At 45.4% G+C, this 26582-nt stretch overlaps 1 protein-coding gene across 2 annotated transcripts; it reads right to left on the minus strand.

Moving 5' to 3' along the window:
- Nucleotides 1–3733: 3733 nt before the first annotated feature.
- On the minus strand, nucleotides 3734–25063 carry EXOSC10 (exosome component 10). Of its 2 annotated transcripts, none has more exons than XM_066607444.1 (25): nucleotides 24926–25063; nucleotides 21554–21690; nucleotides 20315–20438; nucleotides 20107–20211; nucleotides 19448–19613; nucleotides 18680–18788; nucleotides 18462–18537; nucleotides 16024–16134; nucleotides 15803–15946; nucleotides 14144–14334; nucleotides 13908–14064; nucleotides 13625–13773; nucleotides 13486–13536; nucleotides 13248–13359; nucleotides 12136–12183; nucleotides 11981–12056; nucleotides 11306–11412; nucleotides 9659–9754; nucleotides 8436–8510; nucleotides 8263–8356; nucleotides 8107–8180; nucleotides 6671–6836; nucleotides 6400–6461; nucleotides 4611–4684; nucleotides 3734–3853 (listed from the first exon to the last, which is right to left on the minus strand). In XM_066607444.1, the coding sequence occupies exons 1-25, from the start codon at nucleotides 25043–25045 to the stop codon at nucleotides 3823–3825; spliced, it is 2655 nt and encodes an 884-aa protein (XP_066463541.1). In that variant the 5' UTR covers nucleotides 25046–25063; the 3' UTR covers nucleotides 3734–3822. The 2 variants fall into 2 exon arrangements, with proteins under 2 accessions (XP_066463541.1, XP_066463539.1); XM_066607442.1 differs by having other exon boundaries at nucleotides 4611–4687.
- Nucleotides 25064–26582: the final 1519 nt, after the last annotated feature.

Raw genomic sequence — 26582 nt, forward strand, 5'->3', positions numbered from 1 at the left:
TGGCTTTCTAGACGGCAGGATCTCCCTGACCATGAAAATTGATCTCCGGTTCAAGGAGAGGACCAAGGAGGCTACCCAGGAGAAATGGTCAATCAGCCTGGCACCCAACTACCAGAGGCCACTTTTTGTCCTGCCTAATACCATCTTGTCTAGTGCCCCTGAGCCCATGCAGGTTAATCGGCTCAAAGAAACTGAGGAGTGCATGTGCAGACGCTCTAAAAAGCCGTGTACTGTGGAGCTCTGGGTCATCAGATTGTGTCCTAGTAAATCGTCTAGGCTCAGTAGGAGTGGCTACCCTAGGTATAAACCAGTTCTCTGCAGGATTCTTTTTACCTGTGACATTGTCAGTTTCTGGTACGCAGTTCCCTGCATCAGCCTGTTTGGATTCTGGTTCAGCAGGGAATTTCATGCATCAGGTCAACTATGAGTGAAGGTACCGTTTCCAAGACCAACCAGTTTGTTACAGACGCTGGATCTGAAGGTAGGCACGCTCCACTCAGAGAAAATTTTCTTGCTAGTTCTTCCGAGATCCACCAGTACCGTTACTAGGTCTGCCCTGGCTTCGCCTGCATAATCCCACCTTGGATTGGAGCTCTGGAAGGTTGTTACATTGGGTGTCATCCTGCTATTCTAAGTGACTGCTTCCAATACAACCTGTTTGTCATCCCTTGCAGTCTTAGAAACTCAGGGGTCTGCCAGAGAATTCTTCTTCTCTACGGTATCCTATAAAGGTGACCCAGAGATCCCCGGTCAGTCACTACAATGATTTGGCTCTTCGCCACTTACCCAAAAGGAAGCAACAACTTGACAAGGTCACTCCTTCCAAGCAACCGAATAACTTCACCTGTTCCCCTGGCCAACAGGCATTGAGAGCAGAGTTGTGGATGGCTTGGTCCGAGACGGGGTTCTCTGTTTACAGGTGGACATTGCAAATCAAGTTACCCGAGTCCCCAACGACAAACTGTGGACCTAGTGGCCCACTGCAGGGAATAGTAGCATTGAGCTTCTTCAAGATCTTACTTCATACTAAGAGTACAAAATTTCAGTTGAAATTAGTAAATCCATAGCCCCAAGAGATGAATCCAGAGCTCATGGGTCCAGGGGGAAGGTACGGTTAGGTCTGCTACCCATTTCATCTTCCCTCTTGCTGTTCTGGACGGACTTGGGTGTCATTCTGCTTCTTGTGTTTGAATGTACTTTTTGCTTCTATTTTCCACCAGCATTGTACTAGTTAACTCTGCTCAGCGCTCTCAGCCCAGCTGCAGCTTAATTGGCAGTTACCTACCTATTTAGCTCAGCTGGGAATCCTCCATCTTGGCCTCAGTATTGATGGGTTTGTCCCAGACACCAGCATATCTAGATCACAACGGTGGCATCATCACAGGCCCTTCATTCTTGTGCAGATTACAGGAGGACTGCATCCCTTACAAACCCCCAGGGCCTGAGTTGCTATGGAATACTAACGACCACCTAGCTGGATAGCAGCCATGTGCTTAAAAGGAATGTGATGTCAGTGTTATGTGATCAGTCATCTGGATGGGAGTCCGGGGTCACATGACCAGGAGGTGATCAGTGTGTGCAGGGTGCATATAACTAAATTCCACACCATTCACAACTTGATTGGTTGTTTGGGTTGGCTGATTCACGGGGATTGGTTATTTGGGTTGTCTCGAGTAGAGGTGGTGTGGAATAGGACTATATGCCAGGCAGGACGCTGCTGGTTGTGTTGCATGGGATGAAGAATGTATGTAGCAGAGCTGCTTGTGTGTGATGTGCATGTACCAGAGCTGTGTGGCGCATTGCACCACCAGAAACACTGGTACTGTAAATTTCTTAATTACACATCTAGGTCACTAGTTTGGTCCATCTTATCCTGCCTTTGTATCTGTTTATTCTGTATGTTCATGGACTTGTGTTTTAGACTGTGTGCATCCACCCCTTTTCCCTCCGGTCTGTGCATAACTCCCATCTCTGTGGTAAGTCAGTCCTATTCTGTGTGCCCTGTGGTCAGTACATCCTCCGTGTTTTCTCTCAGGGATAGTCAGCCCCGAGGTTCCAGCCTAAGGCCGTCTGAGGATGATTGCCTTGCTTACCGGCAGGGGCTTTCCCATCTTCCTGATCCCTGATATTGCCCTTCCCACTGGTGTCAGCTGCCAGCTGGTTCAAAAGCCATGTTGGTTGGTTAGCACAGTGAGTTCACACTCAGTCCGTAACACTGTCAAGACAATGACGAAGAATTTGAATGTCTTCTCCTACACACCGAAGTGAGGTGGCTGTCAAGAGGAAAGTGCTTACAATGCTTTTATGGACTTTTTAACACAGTAGTTGAGTTAATTGGGCCGCTTGATCCAAGCCTTTGCGATACAAACGGACTATGACGTCTTGACGTTGCCCATCTCGCAGACATATTTGACAAACTCAAAGAAGTCAACACAAAGCTACAAGGAGATAAAATGAATTTCATTAAGGCGAAAGGTATAATCTCTTCCTTCATTGCCAAACTGGACCATCACACCAATAACCTGAGTTAACGTGAGCTCTGGCAGTTTTAAAGTCTTCAAGAAATTGCACGCGAAGACTGAGACAAACTCCAAGATGCATTTTTTGCTCACACCTCAAAACAAGCCAAAGATGACATGCAAACTAGGTTTCATGATCTATGTACCCTTGAAATACCAACGTGGGTACTCAATCCATTTTTAGCACATGCAGGAGAATTTCACCCAAGATTACAAGAGCAGTTGATCAACTTGAAACATTAAAGCGAAGCCCAAGCACTTTTCTAACAATGTGGCTATGAATGTGTTGGGTGAAAGTGAAGAATTTCTATCCTATCCTGTGGCAGGAAGTTAAGTTGCTTGTGTTAGCTTTTCCATCTATGTACTTAGTGGAGAGAGGCTTTAGCAGCTCCTGACAAAAGCGAAAAAACTTCAGATATGTATAAGGGGCAATTTGAGACTGTGGTTGACGAAAGTAGAACCAGATATCGTGAAATTGGCGTCCACTCATCAGGCCCAAGGCAGCCACTAATGACACAGATTGATTGTGGCAAACGTTATTATAGTCAAATTTCATTGTTCTTGCATCTTCATTAGTCTTCTGACCATTAAAGATTAAGGTGCATCTTGCATTTTCTTTAAATGTCATCATTTCTATCGAATGATAAGCAATAATACAATCTTTAATTACTTCTTCCCCCCCCCTCACCCCCCTAAAAAAAATATATATATTGTATCCACAACTAGCCCATTTTTAAATATTTCGCACCTACATTTTAGCTGCCTAAATACTTCTTTGGTAATTTTTAGTGACATGTTTTCACAATTAATGCTAATTTGTTAAACATTATCAAACTTTGCAAAAAAAAAAAAGGATTCGGTATGTTAATTTGCATTTTTAACTTTGTAAACAAGGTAAACTTTGACTGGCTTTAAAACTAGTAAGACTTGGGGGGGCACTGGCCATCATCCCAATACCGCAAATGGGGTGCTGGGCCGAAAAAGTTTGAGACCACTAATCTAGCCCATTAAGGCAAATGATCATGGAGCTAGCCACAGTAGGTAGCAGCAACATTTGTTTCAAGGGTATAGTGTAATGTTTCCTAGGATTTTTCTGTCCTTCATAGGTGGCATAAGTATATTGCAGATCCCATTCCTAGAATGTCACTCATTTATAATTGCATAGTATTTCACCTGCTACAGAAGCAAAAGCAATAACGAATAACAAAGATTCCTTCAGTAATTAAAAGATTTAATAACAATAAAAGACAACAGATGGTGAAGATGGGCATATTTCTACATGACTTCCTCTTCATGGATCTTGTTATCTCTTGGGCCAACTGTGTTTGAAGCCCCTAAATGAAAAACATAAAATGAGAAGTTATATAGGGGAATCTCGATATAAACTATACCACATGAAAAATGTATTTGTTAAAGAGGTTCTCCAAATTAAAAACTGGTGGCAGTGGGAGAAAGAACAAAATTAAGAAAAAAAAAAGACCCCATACGTACCCAGTTTCCCTCTGCTGTTCTGGTCTTCCGTTTGCTTTTACGGCTGCAGTGGTCACATGGGTTGTTTGCACATGTGACCGCTGTAGCCGATTGCATGCTGGCAGGGATGTCATCAGTCACATCCTATAAAGCTGCCTTGGGGCTGCTACATTAGAGACCCACATGACAGGCCTACGGGACATTAATGGGTCTTCTCGCCTGATGGGATCACCTGTTAGATGTCAAAGCGGCGGTCCAGCACCACAGCAAGTTTATTCACTTTATATAGTTTTGGGCACAGGTCCCCAAAACTATATAAAAAAAAAAAAAAAAAGAACTTGGAAAACCCCTTTAAATAAGATACTGGAAGAAATAATCAACAATGCCAATAAAGGATTTAAGCTTCCAGTATACGGCTCCCAGACCCAGAGTTTGGGTGTGGATGTGGCTAAATAATGAGCCTGGCATCTAGCACATGAGCAGAGCGCTATCAGGTACCAATCAATAGTGCCGAGAACACTACCAGAGATGACACTTTCTTATAATGCCCCTCCCATCTAGTTTCTAGCAGGAGCTTGACACCTGCTGGTTTATTCTGACCTCTAACATCATGTTCCATACCTGTCTGATTTTCCCCCGAAGAAGGACATGCCCTTGCCTCCCATCGCCTGGTGAGCTTTCTTTGAGGGATGTTTCTGCTTAAGAAAAAAAAATAGAAGAAATGTCAGTTCTGACATGCTGGACAAAACACAGGAGGACAATCCGGTGACTAACCAACTTTGCATTTCGGTCTCTTCACTTCTATAAAAAAAAAAAAAAAAAAAACTTAAAGAAAAGGGGATTTAAAAAAAAACACCACCCTGAGGTGGCTGTCAATGGTGAAATAAAGTTGTGGGTTTTGAAATGTAAAAGGAGGAAAAAAAGAAAAAAATGTTGTACCTTTCAAGCCAAAACTGTGTTCTTACAATAGGTGCTGCTGTACGAGCGAGGTGCACCCAATAATCCTGAGGACTAGTACCTCCTTCCTTGGCAGGTTTACAGCAGTTCTCACCTGCTGGGGCTCCACAATCTGACTGCATTTGTTTGTTCCCCACATTGGTGTTTTATTGCCAGCGTTGTGTAGCCAAGGGAAAAAAAAAACAAACAAAAAAAAAACAACCTGCCAAGGACCAGGGTATTTCGGTCCTAAAAGGACCAGACACTTTTTAGGGATTTTACTCATGTGGTGCTTTTACTGCCCCATTTGTTTTTCCTTCAGCTACCAAAATTATTTTCTGCTGCATTTTTTTCCATGAGATAAGGGTATTTTTTAAGGTAATTTTTCATTGACTTTTTCCCCGTTTTTAGGAGGGTAGAGGTAAAAATGTTGTTTCGGACGTTTTGATATATAAGATATACAGTTTTGGATTACAATGTATATGGCAATGGTTTTGATTGGCTTCGGCTTTGGGTCATTTTCTTTTTTTATGTAAAATATTTTTATTTTATTCTGTAATTTTTTTTTAACTTATTTTTATAACCTTTTTTTTTTTGCTTTCAACATCTATGACACCAATGATGTCATGTACGATTTCTGGGGTTCATTCACATGGTCTTTTTTTAATTTAATTTCACACTTTTCTACTGTAGCTGGAGCATTTATAGGAGTTCCAATTACAGGGAAAATCATCCCCTTTTAGTGACCATAGTCACTAACAGAGCTGATCAGGTTCTGCTAGGACCCTGCATCTCTCCTCATTGAGTGCTATGTACCCAGGAAAGGAGAAGTGGTTAAAAACCGCATCTCCCTTTTACTCCAGGTTCTCAATTGTGACTAACATCTGACAACCTGACCTGCTTCTGTTTGATTGCAGGAGCAGAGGTTTTAATCCTGTGCTGTATTTTTGCCATCAGACAGGATTAAGGCCTGTTTCACACAGGCTATAAAATCATTGCTACAAAACGCATGTATGTGAAGCCCATGGTTTCCAATGGGTTCTTTCAGATGACTGATGTTTTGTAGCCTGAAAGAACCCATGAGCTTCATATACATGCGTTTTGTAGCAATGATTTTGTAGCCCGTGTGAAAGAGGCCTAAAGCCCAGGACCAAGCTCCGTATACTTACCGTGCTTGGTCCTTAAGTGCCAAAATATGTGGTAAACTCCTGCTCATCCATACTATTCATGCAGACCCTAAGAGGATGGACTAATAGACTTTATTGTAAATGTTTCTGTATGTTCTCAGCATAAGCGAAAACGGATGCAGGGCCTGAGGGGGCACAGATCCAAAGAAAATAATTCCGTGCTTCATGGTCCTGCACCTTTGCACTTGGTATATTACAATATCAGTTTTCTCACCAGGTCTATGGCCAATGACAGAAGAAACTGAATACATGACAGAACCTTTGCTGGAATGAAGAGCAGATCTTACCTTCCCTTGCGGCGTTTGCTTATTGGGGTTGAAGTCAGACTCGCTCTTCAGATTGCTGCTGCCTGTAGGAGGAGATTAAGACATTCAGTGAAGATGTAAATAAATAGTACGATAGTGCTGCAGGTCAGAGCTGACCCTGCGGGCATAAGATGGCATCAAATCAATTACTGAATGCAGGTGGAAAGTGTGACGAAGCTTAGTGGTCATTGTGAGGTCCACAAGGGACAACAGTCTCATCCTCAGACTTCACACCACATGCTGCTGCACATACCTGCAAATACTTTGAAGTTCGATTTGCTGTAGTCAAAGGGTATAAATGGAGCCTCAACTGTTGGCTCTGTGGCTACTTCTGAATTTTTGGCACGTTTCTTCTCTGCTTTGGGGGTCTCAACCCCCGATTCACTAGACACACGTTCACGCTTCTTGCTTGCTTCTTCCTGTTGAAGAATAAAGAGACGTCAAAAGAAAACTACTAATCTTAGCACCATATTCATATTCACATCTACACAACTAGTGCAATAAATAGATGGTCAGGAAGTTACAAAACGCAGTAGAGGAGCTCCCACTAGTTTATAACCTACGGCAGCAGTCCCCAACCTGTGGCTCACAAGCTACCGAGTTACAGAATGCATTATGCTTCATAGCTACAGTCATAATGCTGGTGGTCATCATTGGAAATGGTCAACAAACTTGTCAATAGGCACGCTACTAGTGTAAAGTATGTACAATGGCTTCATTTACCAAAATGTTTAACAGTAAGACTGTCCTTGTTGCCCACAGCAATCAATCACAGTTCAGTTTTCATTCTAGCACAGCAGTTTCAGAACTGAAAGCGGAGCTCTGATTGGTTGCAATGGGCAATAAGAATAGTCTTACAATTAGAGGGTTTTGATAAGAGACGCCCAATAACTCCACCATCAGAAAACAAATGCAGCTTCGGAGTATAATACAGGCTGTAAATCAGTCCAGCAACTCAACTGATGAAAGTGGTTTATCAAGATTATAATACTCATGCAATGGTGCTGCAAGCTCAGTCTCATTTAAGTGAATGGAAGAGAGCTGCAATACCATTATATTATACTACATAGTTTACAAAGCTCTGCTAGTTCCTGTACACAGTGGTTCCTGCAAAGAGCTCATCGGTAGAGGTGGAGGGGGTGGGGGCTGTCTGGTGTCACACCCCCACCAATCTGATATAGTGATAAGTATTATAGCCCTGGAAAACTCTCCAAGTTGACTGGTCATTATATATTTATTTATAGCATTCTATAATAGTTTGGTAAGGAAGGGTCTAAGGCTGCCTCTCCACGGGCAATACGTCACTGCGTTAACTGCAGCAATAATCGGGACATGGGTTATGCAGTGAACGCTTTCCATAGGCCAACTATGGAAAGTGCAGCTGGATGTCCAGGAGCGGAGAATCCTAGAGATTCTCAACTCGCGGGATTGAAATCGCAGCATGCTGTGATTTTCCATAGTGAGCCTATTAGATAGACTCATCGCGGAGATCTGTCAGTACTCCCCTGCGGTGGAATATTGCTAGCGATATTCCGCCTCGGTCGTCGACAGGCAGCCTAAGTGTATACCAAAACACTCCTCACCACATACAAATAGGACCCTTCAAACTTACCTTTTCTAGGTTACTATTCTGTTGTACCTATATATGTGTATGTATATGTATGTGCGCTATTCCCAGAAGTCACTCACCATCGCTTGTTCCTTCACAGACTTCAGATTTGCTGCGTTTCTTTTAAATTCCAACGTGGCTTTTTCTCGAGCAGCTGTAAGAAAACAAGAGATGATGAAGGAAACTCTGCGACTGCTGTGATTAATGTCCCCTGTAGACAAGCAGGCACGGAGCACCTTTGTCAGCCTGCCTCTTCTGCCTGGCCTCCTCCTTGGCCTTTGCCTCCCGTTCCTGCTGTGCGATGCTCACCAACGTCCAGCGTTTACTGATCTACAAGGAAGAGGATGAGGTTGTTCAGTCCTGCGGCCCACAGATGGAGACTCTACATGGGACTTGCCACATTGCTCACCTCAAACATCTTTGTATTCGGGTCCACCTTTGCTGCTTGAGAGGCATGAGCTCCCCGGATGTCAGTTGGAAGGAACTGGAGATGAAGGAGTTAACGCTTAATATACATTCATTCAACAAGGAGAGACAGATCTTCCAATTTTATACAATACAAATCAATCATTCTGTAATGAAACTCTGAAACTTTTCCATTTTGTTTGCAATCATTGAATAGAGGAAACCAGAGGCCAAAAACCTGCACAGATCCATCTCTACTAATAGAGACGCATGACTTGTTATAAACCCCGTATCTGTGTTAGTTGGACTGGATTTCAGCTGCGAGATGTAAACCAGAGTCTTCATTCGCCGGTGGCAAGCAGAAATTTTGACAAGGAAAAATAATTAAAGGGGTTGTCCCGCGGCAGCAAGTGGGGTTATACACTTCTGTATGGCCATATTAATGCACTTTGTAATATACATTGTGCATTAATTATGAGCCATACAGAAGTTATTCACTTACCTGTTCCGTTGCTAGCGTCCTCGTCTCCATGGTGCCGTCTAATCTTCAGCGGCTAATCGCCCGATTAGACGCGCTTGCACAGTCCGGTCTTCTTTTCTAAATGGGGCTGCTCGTGCCGGAGAGCGGCTCCTCGTAGCTCCGCCCCGTCACGTGCCGATTCCAGCCAATCAGGAGGCTGGAATCGACAATGGACCGCACAGAAGACCTGCGGTCCACCGAGGGTGAAGATCCCGGCGGCCATCTTCACCAGGTAAGTAAGAAGTCACCGGAGCGCGGGGATTCAGGTAAGCACTATCCGGTTTTCTTTTTTAACCCCTGCATCGGGTTTGTCTCGCGCCGAACGGGGGGGGCTATTGAAAAAAAAAAAAAAAAACGTTTCGGCGCGGGACAACCCCTTTAAGCTTCATCAATAAACCCAAATAAACTACTTATTGTTCAGACTCCATCTACAAGCTTTATATAGAGAGGTTCTGCAGCTTTGCAGTATAACAATGGTGCAATTCCTCATCATCAAGATCTAACAGATACACTGATGGACCTCCATCACTTGGACATGATCATCAGAGGTTTTCAACATCTAGATGTAAACGTGAATATTCAGTGACGGCAAATAAGATAGTGAAAATGCTGAGAACCTAAAAATACAAAAGTAGAAAGCTGCAAAACCTTTCATTAGGCAGCGATTGCCAATCAGGAGGAGCCCTCGAAAGGCTTAAACATCTCACCATGCGGAATGGGTTGTCAAAGGACTCCATTATATTTCTAGCCTTCTGCTCGGACTGAGAGAGTCCCGTCTTCTCATTCTCATCTTCTTCGGGGTCCTAGGGGAAGAACAAATCACCTAGGACTTAAAGGGGAAGTAATCTGCTCCTCAAAATGCACCAGGTTTTATTCCAATCAATTAACTACATCCAGCGCACTGTACGACACAGCCGGCAGTACATCTACTGTGGGCTGTAAGAAGATGGTACATTTCTCTTTGATTTTTCTCCTTGAAGCAAGATTAAAAATAAAATAAATAAATGTATTTTCCGGTCAATAAGTTGTAAGACTGCTTATATTATGTGGGAAGGGTTTTAGTTTTTTGGCAATGACAAGAGTGACTTGTTTAAATAAGGTGTTATGTTTTGTATCGGTCACTTATCTTTTATTAAAATAATTTGACCTTATTTTTGGTGGCACAAGAGGAGAAGCAGCTGTAGATTATTTGATTGCTTTTATAAGGCTGGTCTCGCACGGATGGATTTGAATTGCAGATTCCGCGATCGCCATCCGCGCATATGATAATCGGTAATACGTGGGCATTCAAACGCATTGACTTTCGCCGGTTTGCTCACACTTGCAGGTAGAAATTGCAGATTCCACGAACAGAAGAAAAATGGCAGAATGCTCTACCATAGATTCCGTGCGTATGAGCTCCATTGATCTCTATGGATGTGTTCAAAATGCAATGCATATACAATTACATTGCGTATGGATGCGGATTCGTACGGACGTTGTTAGGAGACTAGATACAAATTAAATAAGGAAAGCAGGAATCTGTGGGCAGACAATGCAGGATGGAGTCTGGGAAGCAACACACCATCCAGATTGCTGACTGCAACCTCTGCTTGTTCTTCCTGGACTCTTCCTCCACAAGAATAAGTGCTTTGTTTTCTGAAAGTGGTTTATACCCCTTTTAAAAAAAAGTAGTATAAACCAGCAGAGCAGTATCCCGTTCTGTAGGCTCTCAGAACATCTCACCACGACAGCACAAGACAATGTCGCCTGAGCGATAGAAGGGTGCTTCCAGGGGGTTGGTCGACTTTACAATGTCATTCCCCACTTGCAGATGTACTTCTGCACGGACGATACGCTGTACATCTGTGCGGAAAATCGTACGCATACTCGACCATACGCAATTTGCTTAGGTGGTCATATGTAGGTCTCTCGCTGTGGCTATACACTCGCAGAATCCAACTTGTTCGTGGCTTCATGCTCTGGAGTTTTGTCTTAACAAACTATTACGCGATGTCTCTAGTAGACCTGGTGGCCTTGACAACCCATCACAAGTTCCCCTCCCTCTGTCAAACTCTTCAGATACCGTGGTCGTTATTGAAAGTGTTATATGAAGGGTTAAACTTCCTGGATCAGAGGCAATTCAAATTGCAACCACTGTAGCAGGATGTTGTCCTATTGTGGCATTACCACTGCAATTGAAAAGCAATGGTAGGATGTAATTATATGTCCATTTGGGAGAAAGGGTCCCAGCCAGCACCACGCCTGCTCAGTGTTCCTTTTAACAGAAAAAAAAAAAAACACAAAACCTCAAAACGTCCCTCTTTCAAGCTGCTAAAAATCGTATTCACTCCTGCATTGTATGTGTCACTTACATTGAAGACCGCGATCGTGGCCTTGGTACGCACGGCGACAGGGCTGTGTGGTGTTGGAGGTGTAGGATCCTCATCTTTAAACAGACTGCCTGTGGAAATCTCTACAGCTGGACCAAAGGAGATAAAGTTAGAGGGTTCACAAACTTTGATGCAAACAATATTAGGTCTAAAGCTGCATTTACACTGAACGATTAGCGTTCGGAAAATTGTTCAAAAGAGCAAGACTGAACAATAATCATTCAGTTTAAATATAGGCGACGAATGAGAATCGTGAGGTTATCGTTCGGTCAGTGTTTTACATAGGAAACCAATTAGTGAAAGAGAGAACTGCACGATTCTTAACAAGAATTGTGCAGTGTAAACAGAGCGCGGACGAGCTGCTGAGGACGTCTACAGTTCTGGCAAGGGGCATTGGGCTCTTGGCCAATACATCTCATTCATCGGGCATAGGCCTTTTGTGTGTCTGCATACTTTTGCATTCTCGCTATGTAGGATAGTGTGGTGGACCATGCTAATCCATACAGAGGAAATTATAGCAATAATGAGAGCTATAGCAGCAGCACGGTGGCCTCTAGTAGAATAATATGACCAAGGGACAAGATACGGGTAAGAGTGATTTGAACCAAGCCATCAATGGGTAACACGGCACAACCCAAAAAAATACAAGTCCCTTACCTGCTCCAGCCAGGAGAAGCTGACCCATAGGAGTTTTTGATAAATCATGAGGACCAAACAAGTAATTCTCCATTTTCTGTGAGAGTAAAGACAGGTAGTTACTGACTGCTGGTCATTAGTGGATGACAATCACCGAACACAAATATTCATCATACCTGAGGGTTTGGCATGGGGCCCTTCTTTTTGGCTGAGTTTGTTTCTGACTATACAGAACAAGAAGAGGGGAGAAGAGATCAGAGAATGACTACATTCAAGTCCAAATCTAAGCAACATGAGATTGTCCACCCTTAACGAACTCATCTACAGGAGATTTGCTGCATTAAACAGGCGCCCATGAAGTGCACAGATTACATGAGTCCACCACAGGCCGGGAGAAGTCTGACCCCTGGGACCCCCAATGATCACAAGAGTGGGGCTCCCAGGTGTCCGCTAACAAGTGGATTGATGGTCATGCATGTGCACTACTGCTCTAATAATCTTTACGGGTCTGCCGGAGATAGCAAAGTACAAGCACTCAGCTATTTCAGGGGGTCCCATTGGAATGCATTGAGCAGTAATGTGCACACACGTGACCACCACTCCATTCAAGTACACTCAGAAACCCTTTCAATCAGTGGGGGTCTCAGTGGTCAGCAACCCTCTAATCAGACAACCCATTTAAAATCTATCTCCAGTATTTACCATGCTGATATGCCACCAACAGGAGTAGCTTACCGTATTATTCAATACTACTGTAAGCTCTTGAGCACCCTCTAATGGTGGCTACAGGCAGCCAGAACATAATGGGGCAAATTTATCTACACTTGTCTTGATATGGTCTGCGCTGGGGTGAAATTACCCCAATTTATAAATTAACAAGTTATGCGCATTTCTGGTCGCCTTCACATGAATGGTCAGTGAAATCTACGTCAACTAGAGGCTGGTGTCGATGTATATTACAAATTCCGTCTGTTAAGCACAAATCATAGTAAATTTGCGCCGCCATGGAAGCCACATTAAAAAAAAACAACACACTTTAAAAAGTCCCAATTTTTGCAAAAATACCCCCCAAAATTTCCTATGCCAGACACCTTAAAGGAACAGTAAACACAGAAAATACATCATAGAAAAACATCACAGCTTTTCCTAAAGCGTTCAGAGATTCTTTACGATGTCTTGTAATCAGAGTTGCTTACGCAGCCTTCAGTAGCCAACATTAAGAACTTTCATAGACATAAGTTGAGCGAAAATTACATAGATTCCTGGGGCAAATCTCTATCCACTATACCTTCATTAATTTCTTCTCCCGAGCTTTCTGGATGAGAAGAGACAATTCGTTAATCTGTTGTCTTACAAGAGGAGGAACCGGGTTACAACAGGCAATTATCCCCTGGGGTTCCCTAAAATAAAAAGAGGCAATTCCAGTGATGGAGTTATTCCGGCCCCTTAGACCATACATATAAAGCACAGTTCTGTAAACTACTCAGCTGTGTGATACGGTCTCAACTTCAATAGTCGGCACTTACTTGGGAAGTTCCTCGGAGATCTTCATTAACATGTGGTTGGGTAGGACATAACTGCAATGTGAAAGGAAGCAGTGAGGGTTAAATGCAGAACTTTGTCAAACAATAGGACAAGGTCCTATGATCATATTGGCATTCTTACCCCGTGCTTTCATCCTCCTGTCGCGCCATCTTGTCTCTCCAGGCAAAGAGAAGGCGGAAGGCAGCCAACTGCTGTGTGTTAAGATGTTTCTTTAACTTTTGGTACAGCTCAAGGTAGGACTCCTCTGTAAAGATCGGCTTCATAAATCTCTGTGGAATGAGAACAGAAAGAAACTTCATACAGAACAAGAACCACTATTATACAGCCCCTCATGAACAGTCATCCTGTAGTACCACCACTACATAGATGTAACGCTCTACATCATCAGATAACATTTACTCACCTTCAGACAGATCTCTTTGCTCCTCTGCCAGACTGAGTGAAGAAGGTTCTGCTGACCATTGGCAAGATTCAGCAGCTCAGCCCTCATCTTGGCATAGATATACAGCAGGTAGTGGGTATCGGCTCTGGCGTACTGGAGCATTTCCTCTGGTAGCGGTCTGTTAATCACATACAGCTCATTATGATCACATGGCCTCTTCACAGATTAGGCAGGGGGCACACAAGGCTCTTACTTACCGGATCCTCCAGTCGGCGAGCTGGTACTTCTTATCAGACTCCACATTGCAGTAGAGTCGGAGAAGGTGGTCCAGAGAGTTCCTCCCCAAGTTGAGCAGACGAGATGCTTGATGGGTATCAAACATGTTGACAACGTACACGCCAAAGTCCTTCTGGAGCCACTCAATGTCTGAATCTGCACCATGGAAAACCTAGAGATTTATAGAATTAAGGAAAAAAAATAAATAAACTTTCAACATTTAACTTAAATTAACTTATAATCATCCTGAGTTACATTCTGTAATATACTCCAGAGCTACACTCACAATTCTGCTAGTGAAGTCAATGTGTACATACTTTACTTATCCTGTAGTGATCTTGAGTTATGGCCTGTATTATACTCCAGAGCTGCACTCACTATTCTGCTGGTTGTCAGTGGAAACAGAAAGCTTATTACCAAGTGCACCTCTAACAACTTAATTTTTCTTACAACAATAGGATATGGAACTTCTGGGCCTTTTACATGAGCCGACTCTCGGCTTGATGTAAACGAGTGCCAATTCATAAGCACGTTGATTGGCGCTTGTTTCCTTTTGGTTTACACAGGCCGAGAAGCACCGCCATGGGACTGACCAATCATTAGTAAGATCACTAGTCCCAATTGCCCAGCGGTACATCTTGATGATCACATGGGAAGATATACAGCTGATCAACAAGCATTTTAACCCTCTTGTGGCACACATACAGATATTTCCGTCCTAAATGCTGTGTTTACAGCTTGCTCGGGAACCGAACCCACGCAACACAAGACGGGCATCGGCTGTCTGACAGCTGACAACAGCCCGCAACAACTGCAATCAGAGAGAACTCCGATAATGTCCGTTAACCCTTTAAATGCCGCTGTAAGCTCTGACAGTGGCAATTACATCTGCCGATCGCCATGTAAATGTCCCGCACGTCTCTCCCACGATAAGTTAACAAAGTTGCAATATGGATATTACAACAGCCTGGGGACTCCTGAACCCCCCAGGGCCACCATGGTCATTTGCCTGTTGCATGTCTTTAATAGGCAGCCTTTTAAAAAGACTGTATAATGCAATACCATAGCATTGCATTATAATCTATAAGCGATCAAACCATCACAAGTTCAATTCCCCTGTGGGGAATAAGAAAAGTTAAAGTAAATTTTATTTTTAAAAAATTAACTATATTAATATGGCATCGCTGTACTGGTACTAACCCACAGAATAAAGACAGTGTGTCATTTTTACGGCACCATGAATGCAATAAAAATATAGTGCAATTGTGGTTTTCATTCCAGCTTCACTGCACTTAGAAATACATTACAAGGATGCCACTGAGAAACAGAACTCGTTCTGCCAAAAACAAGCCCTCATGTTGCTATCTCACTCGGAAAATAAGAGTTATCATTTTTTGGAAGTGGGAATACTGGAAGTGCAGAATGTGAGCTGGACACAGGAGCATCAATCACCCTTGATCATGAAAGTGTTGAGATTGCTGAAAATCAACGATCAGCTGGCGAACAATCTATCGCTCGTTTGCTAGAGATTGTCGGTTCTTTCATAACGCATGTTTGTTCGGCAAGTGAAGGTTTGAAAGAAAGTCTCTGTTCCCAATAATTGGGCTATGTAAAAGAGCTTTTAGAGGTAGCTGTCTGACCTTGACGATAGCTGGGTGTGTGAAGCTCTCGTTCAGTATAAACAGGTCACTGCGGAGCTCCAGAACGTCAATGATGTAGTCGTCAGTGTGGGTGGAGATCTGCATGAGGCAGGTGAGACCCAGGAAACTTCTGTACGAGTGATGCTGTGGAAAGAAGAATATGGAATGACCCTCCGAATATTCAGTGAAGCCTTAAAACAAAACCCACAGGCTCCCCTCACCTCCAGATCTACAGCAAACTCCGAGCACTGCAGCAACTTCTCATTCAGTTGCACCAGATCATCTAGCGTGGTGATGAAGTGACAGGGGACATCGTTCAGGGGAAGGAAGGGCTGGAGGCAGACAGCATGTAGGGATTAGAATTATGCACAAACTGTAACCAGCAGTGTAAAGTAGGGTGGTTTTGATTCTGGTTGCATTTACACACTTTCTAAACTACGCAATATTACAGGATCAAGGGTCAGACGAAAGATTAATACACAACCCTTGACAAAGCCCTGGCAACCAAAATGAAAGTGCTATACTTTACACTGCTGGCTGCACTTCTAAAACTGAAGATCTACAAACAGAAATAAGGTTTACATTAGAAAGGTGAATTGTATTCAATGATTAAACAACAACAAAAAAAAAAAATCTGAGACCTGCACAGAAACATCACACCTGGGCCGCCGGGTCTGCTCTGCGCATGCGCCGGCACATGAAAGAGCCAGAGATTTTATATTGGCAGGCAAGCCCGCTCGCATAGCGAGGAGCACCCTGTCCAAGCCCAAAAAAGAAGGAGGTATGGGACTACCAAACTTCCTGAAATACTACCAAGCGGCACATTTGGTACGAACAGTAGATTGGCACAGACACTCTGACCTTAAGCTATGGGTGGAAATCGAACAATCATTTGTACAAATGCCACTGACAGCCCTCACGTGGACACAGGGACAAGCATCAATGGACTACACGAAACACCCTACAATTGGCCCGACAATGAGCATAATAAACAAAATAAGCACCAACGCAGACATCTCCCCTAAACCATCCCCCATGTACCCAATCCTAGGCAACACAGCGTTTCCGCCAGGGAACGAGAACAAAGCCTTCCGAAACTGGATAGCAGGAGGTAGATCCCGAGCGGAACACTTCCTACAAGAGGGCCAATGGCTATCAGTAAACACGCTGAGAGGAATAACAGAACCAAACTCAATATCACTGTGGCAAACAATCCAACTAAGGCATTTTCTTCTATCACTCCCTAGACCCAACACATTCGCAAGACCAAAAACACAATTTGAAATAATGTGTAGCGGAGAGGGCCCAACCAGACATACCTTGTCCAGGGTTTATAACATACTTAATTCACAAAATGAAAACCAGCCGCTAGGATACATAAAAAGATGGGAAGAAGATCTCAAGATGACACTGACACAGGAGGAAAAAGAAAAAATATTCACTATTACACATCACTCCTCCATATCAAGTAAAGTACAGGAGTCTGGTTACAAGGTCCTCTCTAGATGGTACAGGGTGCCCTCCAAACTACACAAGATATTCCCTGCGGTCTCCCCCCTGTGTTGGAGATGCGGAACAGAACAAGGGACCTTGCTGCATATTTTCTGGGAGTGTGCGGAGCTTACCAACTTTTGGTCAGAGGTGTGGCGGATCACCTCCAAGTTTACACACTACCCGCTGCCAAAAACACCAGCTTTCTTCCTCCTGCATCACTGCGATATTCCCCTGACCACATACAAAAAATCTATGGTATGCTTCATGGTGGGCGCAGCGAGATCGTGCATCCCGAGGCTCTGGAGACAAACGTCCTCACCCACGATAACAATGTGGTTCAACACAATTGACCAGATTATGGAGATGGAGGACCTTACAGCCTCGCTAAAAGGTACACAAGAAAGGTTCCGGAAAACATGGTACCACTGGATACAGTTCCGTGACTCAGGTGAATTCAAATCCCTGATTAATCCATAAGGCCCGAGGAATCTCATTGCCCTACCCTACACCCCCCCCGTGTGGTTTTTTTTTTCTTTTTTTTTTCCCCCTCTCTTCTCGTTCTTTCTTCCCCCTGTTTCTCTCTCCTCTGCTTTTCTCTCTCTGTTTCTCTCTCTCTCTCCCCACCTCCATCATACTCCACAGGCAGACCAAACGGATGTACGCTTCCCTAATGTGTCTCGTCAGTAAGTAAGAAGAATATGTTGATTTTAGTTAGGACAATAGGCCCATCACGGACTAAAGGAGGGCATTAGTGTCCCCCCCCCCCCCCATGTCCGTAATTAGACTAGAAAGTTGAATGCTCATTTAAACGTTAATAGACAAAGTTACGACAGGAAAATAAGGAAATTACCTTAATGTTATGTTGTTATACCCATTATCGTGTAAACAGTTTACTCAGAAGATAATTTACAAATGTATGATTAACTAAGTTGAAAATGGTGATAAATAAAGAATAAAAAAAAAAAAAAAAAGAGCCAGAGATGCGGGAGCGGGTAAGTGCCACACTGCTCTCTGCAGAGGCTCAGGTCGGGTCCCGCTGCGAGAATTCTCGCAGCCGGATCCAACCCGGCCGTCTGCAGGCGGCCTATCTCGTCTTTGGTAGCAAGACTATCATATCGCATATGCCTAGCCGTACTACAGATCTCCCAGACCACACTGCACTCACCTTGATTTCTGGCATTTCTAGAGATGACTCGAGACAAACAAAGTGATCCAGCTCATACTGATAAGGATGCAAGAACCTAATACAAATACACAAGAGAAATAAGAAGGCAATGTACCAACCACAGAGCAGAAGTGATGGTAAATGCTGTAATGCGTAAAAACCAGCTACAGATGTCGGTGATATAAGAGACCACTCAGCTCAAGAGTCTTATAACTTACATGTCTTCCTCATTTTGCTTCATTCTCTGCTGATGGATGAAGTCTGCAAGAGCAGGAGGGACGTCCAAGTCTTCAGGACGCTGTTGCTTGTCCCGCCTGTTCTGAAGCACTAGGACCATGATGAGAAGGAAATTGAGATTAACAATATCCTATTTTGTTCCTACAGCTATTATGCAGAACTGTCTCTAGGATTACATTCTACAAGCAAACCCTGTGCAGTCACGTGTAAACTACCTTCCATTGGCCCCACTTTCTTGCTATCCTACAAACAGCATTTTACACTAGTTCCTGACACTTTTAGAATGAATGCACAAAGGCGGATTTGCATTGTGGAATCCGCAGTGGGCGTCCGCCTCTGGATTTTGCAGCAAATACCGCCAGTAGCATGCTATGTAAAAGTGATTCTTCATGCACATGAGTGGAATCCAATTGCAGTTTCCGCTCGTGGATGAAAAATCGCAGCATGCTCCATTTTCCTGCAGTGTCCGCACAGATGAATTCCATGGAAGTCAATGAAAGCCGCCTGACTTGCAGCCCGTCCACAATTGACATTACAGATGGGCCACGGATTCCACGGGGAAAGCAAGAGTTTAAAAAAAATCTGTACTGCACATGACAAATTGCGAGTCGTGTGGACCATCTGCAGTACAGATAGAAGAAAAAGAAAGCAGGTACATGCGGAAACCGCTGCTACCAGGGCCATATTCCGCATGTGGAATCAGACCCGCCCGTGTGCATGTGGCCTTAGGAAGTGCCCTTTAAATTCACCTTCTGGCAATGGCTTCTGAGCATTGGGTTTTACAAAGATTTTTGGGACGAATGGGGTGTTGGAATTATCAATCTTCTGTCTGAATCGGAGCTGTGGCCTGGGGATGTTCTTGGCATGCAGCAGTCGGAACGTCTCCGCTTTGCCTTTCTTAGATAAGTCGCTGCCCTATAAATACAGAACAAGTAGAATTGTTAAAATGTGAAGTGCAAAATTCAAACAGCGACTCAGACTTATCAAATGACCAGCTACTTATTCTTCAGTCTTAGCACAGCTACGGATCAGTGACTCCAGCTTAACTGCACCGTCTATTGGAGCTGGATGTAATCTAAAATCCGCTTACAATCTCATCAGAGGCTCAGGCTGCTGCTTTGTCTTTTAACCATGCTTTACACAGCAGCACTGTTCAATTACAGCACAGCTATGATCAATAGCTCTAGATTTGTTCCAGACTAATGCAGAATGCGGCTAAGACAAGCAACTACTTTTCATTGCAGGTTTGCTAGTTCAGAAAAAGTCACTATGCTAAGAGCCGATTCTCTTTACTGCAAGAAGAACAATTATAAACCACAAGTCATTAAACTAAAGGTGAGAAGAAGAACAGGACTCAGGAGAAGCTGTAATAAGGTGGAGGAGACTTCAAGCCTCATCAATTTCCCACCTTCCGATTCCAGCTGGAGATGATAGTCTTCGGAGCCTGCAGTCCGGCAGGGAGAATGGGCTCCTGATTCCGGTGGACGCCTGATGCCTCATCAAGTAAAATGCCCTGTAATGAAAGGCTCCTTTAATTCTAGTAACTTTATAGCAACAGTGATTCTTCTTCTCTAGACTTCATCAATAATCCGGACCTCGAGGACAGCAGAACTTACCACTCTTTCCAGCACAGCGTCATTGGCATCCACCAGCAAATCAAATTTATCCTCCAGCGCGGTGACTTTGCTGCGATCTTTAAGATGACTGCGGCAGCCATGATACTGCATAATCCGGCTCATACTACGGAGAGAACATAAAAGTTGTAACTTATACATTTTAGCTATTCCCCACCATTTTCAAGACCTCTGCTTACTGAAAGAATAATTGTTTACATTCTGAGGCTGAAAACTCATCCTGACCCAATTCTTCTCAGAGTTGAAAGCTTTTCTATAAATTGTTTACAGTCCAAACAAAATTCTGTAAACTCAGAACATCAATAAGAGAAATGTATCCCAAACCCTGATAATTCACAACAAAGTATCAGTCTGAGGCCGCTTTCACATGGGTGATTTTCTGGCAATGCGACAGTGTTACAAATTGCACGCATGTAAAGCCCATGCTTTCCTATGGGTTCCTTCACTTTAGCAATGTTTTGTAGGCTGCTAAATTACGAGAGAAAAAAAATTGTGGCATTCTGAATATTTTGTAGCCCGTTTCCCTATGGAGCCTTCCTTTGTGTTGCATCGCACGAAATTGCGGTTTTCATGCGGTGCAACTTTTACAGTAGGAAGTCCTACTGTTTGTCCCTAAAATAAGCCCTGGCTGCATAGAAAAGACCAAAAAACAATACATTACTTAACAGGCGCTGTCCGCTCCGCTGCACTTCTCCTCTGGCAGTTCCGTGGCACTTGTCTGTAGTCTTCAGCCAGTGCTTCCTGGCCGAGGAGGGGGGGGGGGGGGGGTTCAAAAATCCTGCCTCCAAGAAGCGCTGGTTCCGATTGGCTCTCAAGCGCAGCGGCTCAGCCAATCACTGCAGCACTCGATGAACCAATCACAGACATCACATTGACTGGCTTATAGTTCAAGCCTTCTCCTCCCCCCTGAAAATCCCGTAGTGCCACAAAATCGGGATACCGCCACGAAAAAATGCAGCAGGCAGATAACTCCATAGAGGATTAGCTGAACTGTAGCAAACCCACAGCAGAGAAGTATTGGGTCAGCATAGGATTTCATCCTCTGAATGCAAACACAAAACGTTCTCATTCTCTGACAGCAAGCAGAGATCTTAAATGGTAAGAACTGAAAGACAAGGAAAGTTGCATAGTGTAACTTATAATCTGCATGCACTGCTTGGAACAATTCCTAGCGGTATCACTTTATATGGCGCTACTCAGGTTAGTCACCCGCTGTCTTACCAGTGTAGCAGATGATTGTCCTGTGCGTCACAAAAGGCCCGGAAACCCGGAAAGCTGCGGTAGAAGTCGTACTCATCCCCACACTGCGGGAGTCCGGTGGAGGCTTTTGTGGCTCCGACGACTGTTCCAAGAGCGTACTGCAACAGGAGGACAACGAGGCGTGAGACTTCACTTACAGGAACAAGCGTCCAATGCTAGAAGTAACTATATGATGCCAGCACAGGGACTGAAGGGTGAGCCTGGCACCAGGAGCCTCTACTAATCTCTGAACACCGGTGGCATGTGCCGCTCTCTATGCCACATATAATCTAATAGTGTGGGCTGGGTTCCTTTTATTACTTGTAAGAGCTATTAAGATGTACAGCAGATTTTGACAAGAACCAAATTGTGATGGCTAGATGACTGGGTCACAGGAGGTCCTGCGGGGTGGACAGTATCACCAAGAGTGGTCCAAGGAAGGACTACTAGTGGACCAATGACAGGGTCATGGAAGCTCAGCAGAAAAATAGAACATGTTCTAATTTTTTTTTTCGTTTAACTAAAATGCACACACAGAATTCAGAAATGTGAGAGAATCCATTGAAGTTAATTCCCTGCCTATTGCGCACCCATGTACACCCGTGTGATGCTGGCCTTGGAGCTGCATAGCTACAGACTGATCAGAGTCTCTATGCTGCCCCCTGTCCACCACTGAAAGTACCTACAAAGGGCTTGTAAGCACCAGAAGGTGGCTTGGGTTGATGAATCAGGTTTTCTGTCTTACATGATGTGGACGGCTAGATGCGTCTGTCACTTACCTGGGCAAGTGATGGCACCAGGATGCACTATGGCAAGAAGAACAGCCAGTGCAACACTGCCAGTGCTGGGAGGTCTTGGCTGATGGCATTCATGTGGATGTTACTTAGATATATACCACCTACTTAAGCTGTGTATAAACCAAGTACATGTCTCATGGCACGGATAATGCAGCTGCACACTGCAAGAATGTGGGAGACCTATGTAATATTACAAGGGGGACCTATGTAATATTACAAGGGGGACCTATGTAATATTAGACCTGATCAGTGTATACCCCTTGCATTACGAAAAGTTCTGCAACATTTCATTGTACTTGGTGCTTCAATTCCTCGCCATTTTCGAACTTCAACTGAGGCGGTATTTACACGACCGAGAAATTTGTGCAAGTTCCGGTCAACGTGATTTAGACAGAACTCCCGAGTAAAGAACCGTCATTGAACGGTACACGGACATAAGCCATTTTTTTCACTTGGACTGATCTAGTCTTGCACAGTAAGAGGACATACAACATGTGGAGTCCCGCACCTCGCAGAGTACGCAGATGGTGCGTCCGTGTGCTGTGCAGTGCGAGGTGCGTACGAGAAACTGAGGTGAAACTCGCATCGCCCATGTAACTACAAACTAAGGCTGGGCTCACATGACTGCGTTGGTATACCATATTCCGTGCAGAATATGCTATACCAATCTCCCAAAGGCGGCCATGTTGTTGCTCACACAAATTTAAAATCGCAGCAGGTTCTATTTTGGCTCGTGTTATGTGCCCGTACACACCAAGAGAGCACATAGCAATGGGCAGCGCACAGCAAGTACGCCATGTGCTTGCTGCGTGCCGTGCCTCTTGTGGGCGGCATGCCGTGAATTACGGCCAGCTAAACTTGACCTTAAAAAGAGATTTCAGCTCTGAAGCCATAGAGGGGTTTTCTGGGACTTTGATAATGCTGGCTTTCTCTGAAGTTAGCTTGGTTAGGGTCCGACTTCTGCTTCAATTCGCTGACTGAAGGGGTCCTAGCGCTCTACTTCTGGTTGTAGGCATTGGCCTGGGTTGGCTGGAGTTACGGACACAGCGTAGCTTGCTGTGGCATGTTTTTCCGTAAACCCTGACTACCATAGCTGCCCCTTACACAGGAATATTCCAACTGCGGCCATAATAGGCTGAGATGGAACAACCCTTTAAGAGTGGTGAATGCAGCTCTGGCCTAGAATACACACTGCTGGCCTTCTGCATTTTTCTTTCCGATGACGTTTACCATGCGGGATAAATAACGTGTTACTTCTACGGACGTAACGATACCAGATAGGTTCATGTTTTGTTTTTTACTTACAAGTATTAGAAAATAACTTTTCCAACATTTTATTTTTTCTAATATTTGACAAAATGTTTCTTTTTTAACTCATTTCTACACTTTTCTTTTTATAAAGTCCCCATTGGTCACTCATACAGTATAATGTAATACCATAGTACTGCATTACATTGCGTTCTTACAGACTGTAAAAATCCACACTACTGGCATGGCCTTATAGGCAATTAGCCATGGCAGTCCTGAGGACCTTCAGAAGACCCCAGGCTGCCATGGCAACCAAACAGCCCCTTGCGATGTTATCGGGGGTTTTGGGACCCTACAATACCAATGGAGGCATTTACAGGGTTAACGGCCAGGACCAATGTTCACACTGATCACAGCTGCTGCAGGCATTTGTCAGCGGTCAGACAATCGGCGCCCGCCCCGTATAGAGAGCGTCCTGCTCCACAAAACCGTCACACGTCCAGGACGTAAACGTACATCCTGGGGCACGAAATAGTTGTACCACAGTGACCTGCTAGTCACAGAGCAGGGGAAAACTTGGTGACCCGTCCGTAGATCCCGAGAATGGAGGTCTTCTCACTGCGGGGAGGAGACCAGATGGGGCGCTGGTCACAAGGGACTGCAGAGACACCCGAGGACTAGGTGGAATGAATGGAGTGGTGACCGCACATCCTCGCCCACAGAGTGGGGCATGGGGGTCTCGGCGGTAAGAGGGGACAACCCACAGTTGTGGTACAACCTATTTAATGGACGGGCCTGGAGGCAATAGCAAGTCCTTGGAAAATTGTGGGATTAGACAGACATGCGGCGGCCGGCATCACACACAGCTGGATTAAAGCGGGGATTCACTTTGCGGTTCATTACGTACGGACAGCGTATCATACGCAGAGAAATAGAGCGCGCCGCGGTTTATCAACACGCAGTGTCCGCACGCCGCTGTGCATGGAGCTATGTAAGCCCATTGACTTGCATTGGCTCCATTCACTGTATCACACGCCCGTGCAGTGCACACATAAGACGCGGAGCGCTAACGGAGTCTGCTGAGGGGAGACAACTGTGGCTACCATAGAAATCAACGGACGCAGCAGGGAAGCTCCCAGAGTCACGTGACCGTAACCAGCCCATATAACTGTGGATTATTAGTAGATGGAGTTGTGCTCTGGAGCGGTTAATGCGGACAGACACATCTATATAATCAGATCAAAACTGTGTTGCCCATAATGCACAGCGCCTGGGCCCTTCACGGCACAGACTCCTCCTAATACATCACCTTGACAAACGCCTCGGTGTCGGGGAAGCCGGGGATGGGCTCCAGCGACTGCTCTTCGGTTCCCTTGCTGGCTCCCGATTTCTCCATGTCGTCCATCACGCCTGCAGCGGGCGCAGCCATCTTGCCACCGAGACTTCAGAGGAGCTGCGAGGAACTCTGGGATACGACGTGAAACGTGGGGGTAGAATGCGGCAGCCATGTTGGTAGGGGCACGTAAGGCGTTTGCTACATAGGCGTGTAATGTATTTTTTTTTATGAGGGGGGAGGGGGAGAGTCAGTTTGGAAAAAGAGTTTTACGGGGGAACTACATATGCTGGACTTAACCTCATTTATCAAGACTGTGTAAAGGAGAAAGCGTCTTTGTTATACATGGCACCCAATCACAGCATAGCTCTCATTTCTGAACCTGCTGTGGTTGTTATGGGCAACAAGGGCATGTGTGCTGAAGGAGGCCCATGGTGTCAGGCCACACGTGGGCATTACTGCTGGAGGCGGCCCATGGTGTCAGGCCGCACGCGGGCATTACTGCTGGAGGCGGCCCATGGTGTCAGGCCGCACGCGGGCATTACTGCTGAAGGAGGCCCATGGTGTCAGGCCGCACGCGGGCATTACTGCTGAAGGAGGCCCATGGTGTCAGGCCGCACGCGGGCATTACTGCTGAAGGAGGCCCATGGTGTCAGGCCGCACGCGGGCATTACTGCTGAAGGAGGCCCATGGTGTCAGGCCGCACGCGGGCATTACTGCTGAAGGAGGCCCATGGTGTCAGGCCGCACGCGGGCATTACTGCTGAAGGAGGCCCATGGTGTCAGGCCGCACGCGGGCATTACTGCTGAAGGAGGCCCATGGTGTCAGGCCGCACGCGGGCATTACTGCTGAAGGAGGCCCATGGTGTCAGGCCGCACGCGGGCATTACTGCTGAAGGAGGCCCATGGTGTCAGGCCGCACGCGGGCATTACTGCTGAAGGAGGCCCATGGTGTCAGGCCGCACGCGGGCATTACTGCTGAAGGAGGCCCATGGTGTCAGGCCGCACGCGGGCATTACTGCTGAAGGAGGCCCATGGTGTCAGGCCGCACGCGGGCATTACTGCTGAAGGAGGCCCATGGTGTCAGGCCGCACGCGGGCATTACTGCTGAAGGAGGCCCATGGTGTCAGGCCGCACGCGGGCATTACTGCTGAAGGAGGCCCATGGTGTCAGGCCGCACGCGGGCATTACTGCTGAACGAGGGCCATGGTGTGAGGACACATGTGGGCATTACTGCTGAACGAGGCCAATCGGGTCAGGCCGCACGCGGGCATTACTGCTGAACGAGGCCCATCGTGACAGGCCGCACGCGGGCATTACTGCTGAACGAGAGCCATGGTGTCAGGACACATGCTGGCATTACTGCTGAACGAGGCCAATCGGCTCAGGCCGCACGCGGCATTACTGCTGAACGAGGCCCATCGTGTCAGGCCGCACGCGGGCATTACTGCTGAACGAGGGCCATGGTGTGAGGACGCATGTGGGCATTACTGCTGAACGAGGCCAATCGGGTCAGGCCGCACGCGGGCATTACTGCTGAACGAGGCCCATCGTGTCAGGCCGCACGCGGGCATTACTGCTGAACGAGGGCCATGGTGTGAGGACGCATGTGGGCATTACTGCTGAACGAGGCC

The sequence above is a fragment of the Eleutherodactylus coqui genome, chromosome 6 (genome assembly GCF_035609145.1).
Source record: "Eleutherodactylus coqui strain aEleCoq1 chromosome 6, aEleCoq1.hap1, whole genome shotgun sequence".
NCBI classification, from domain to species: Eukaryota; Metazoa; Chordata; class Amphibia; order Anura; family Eleutherodactylidae; genus Eleutherodactylus; species Eleutherodactylus coqui.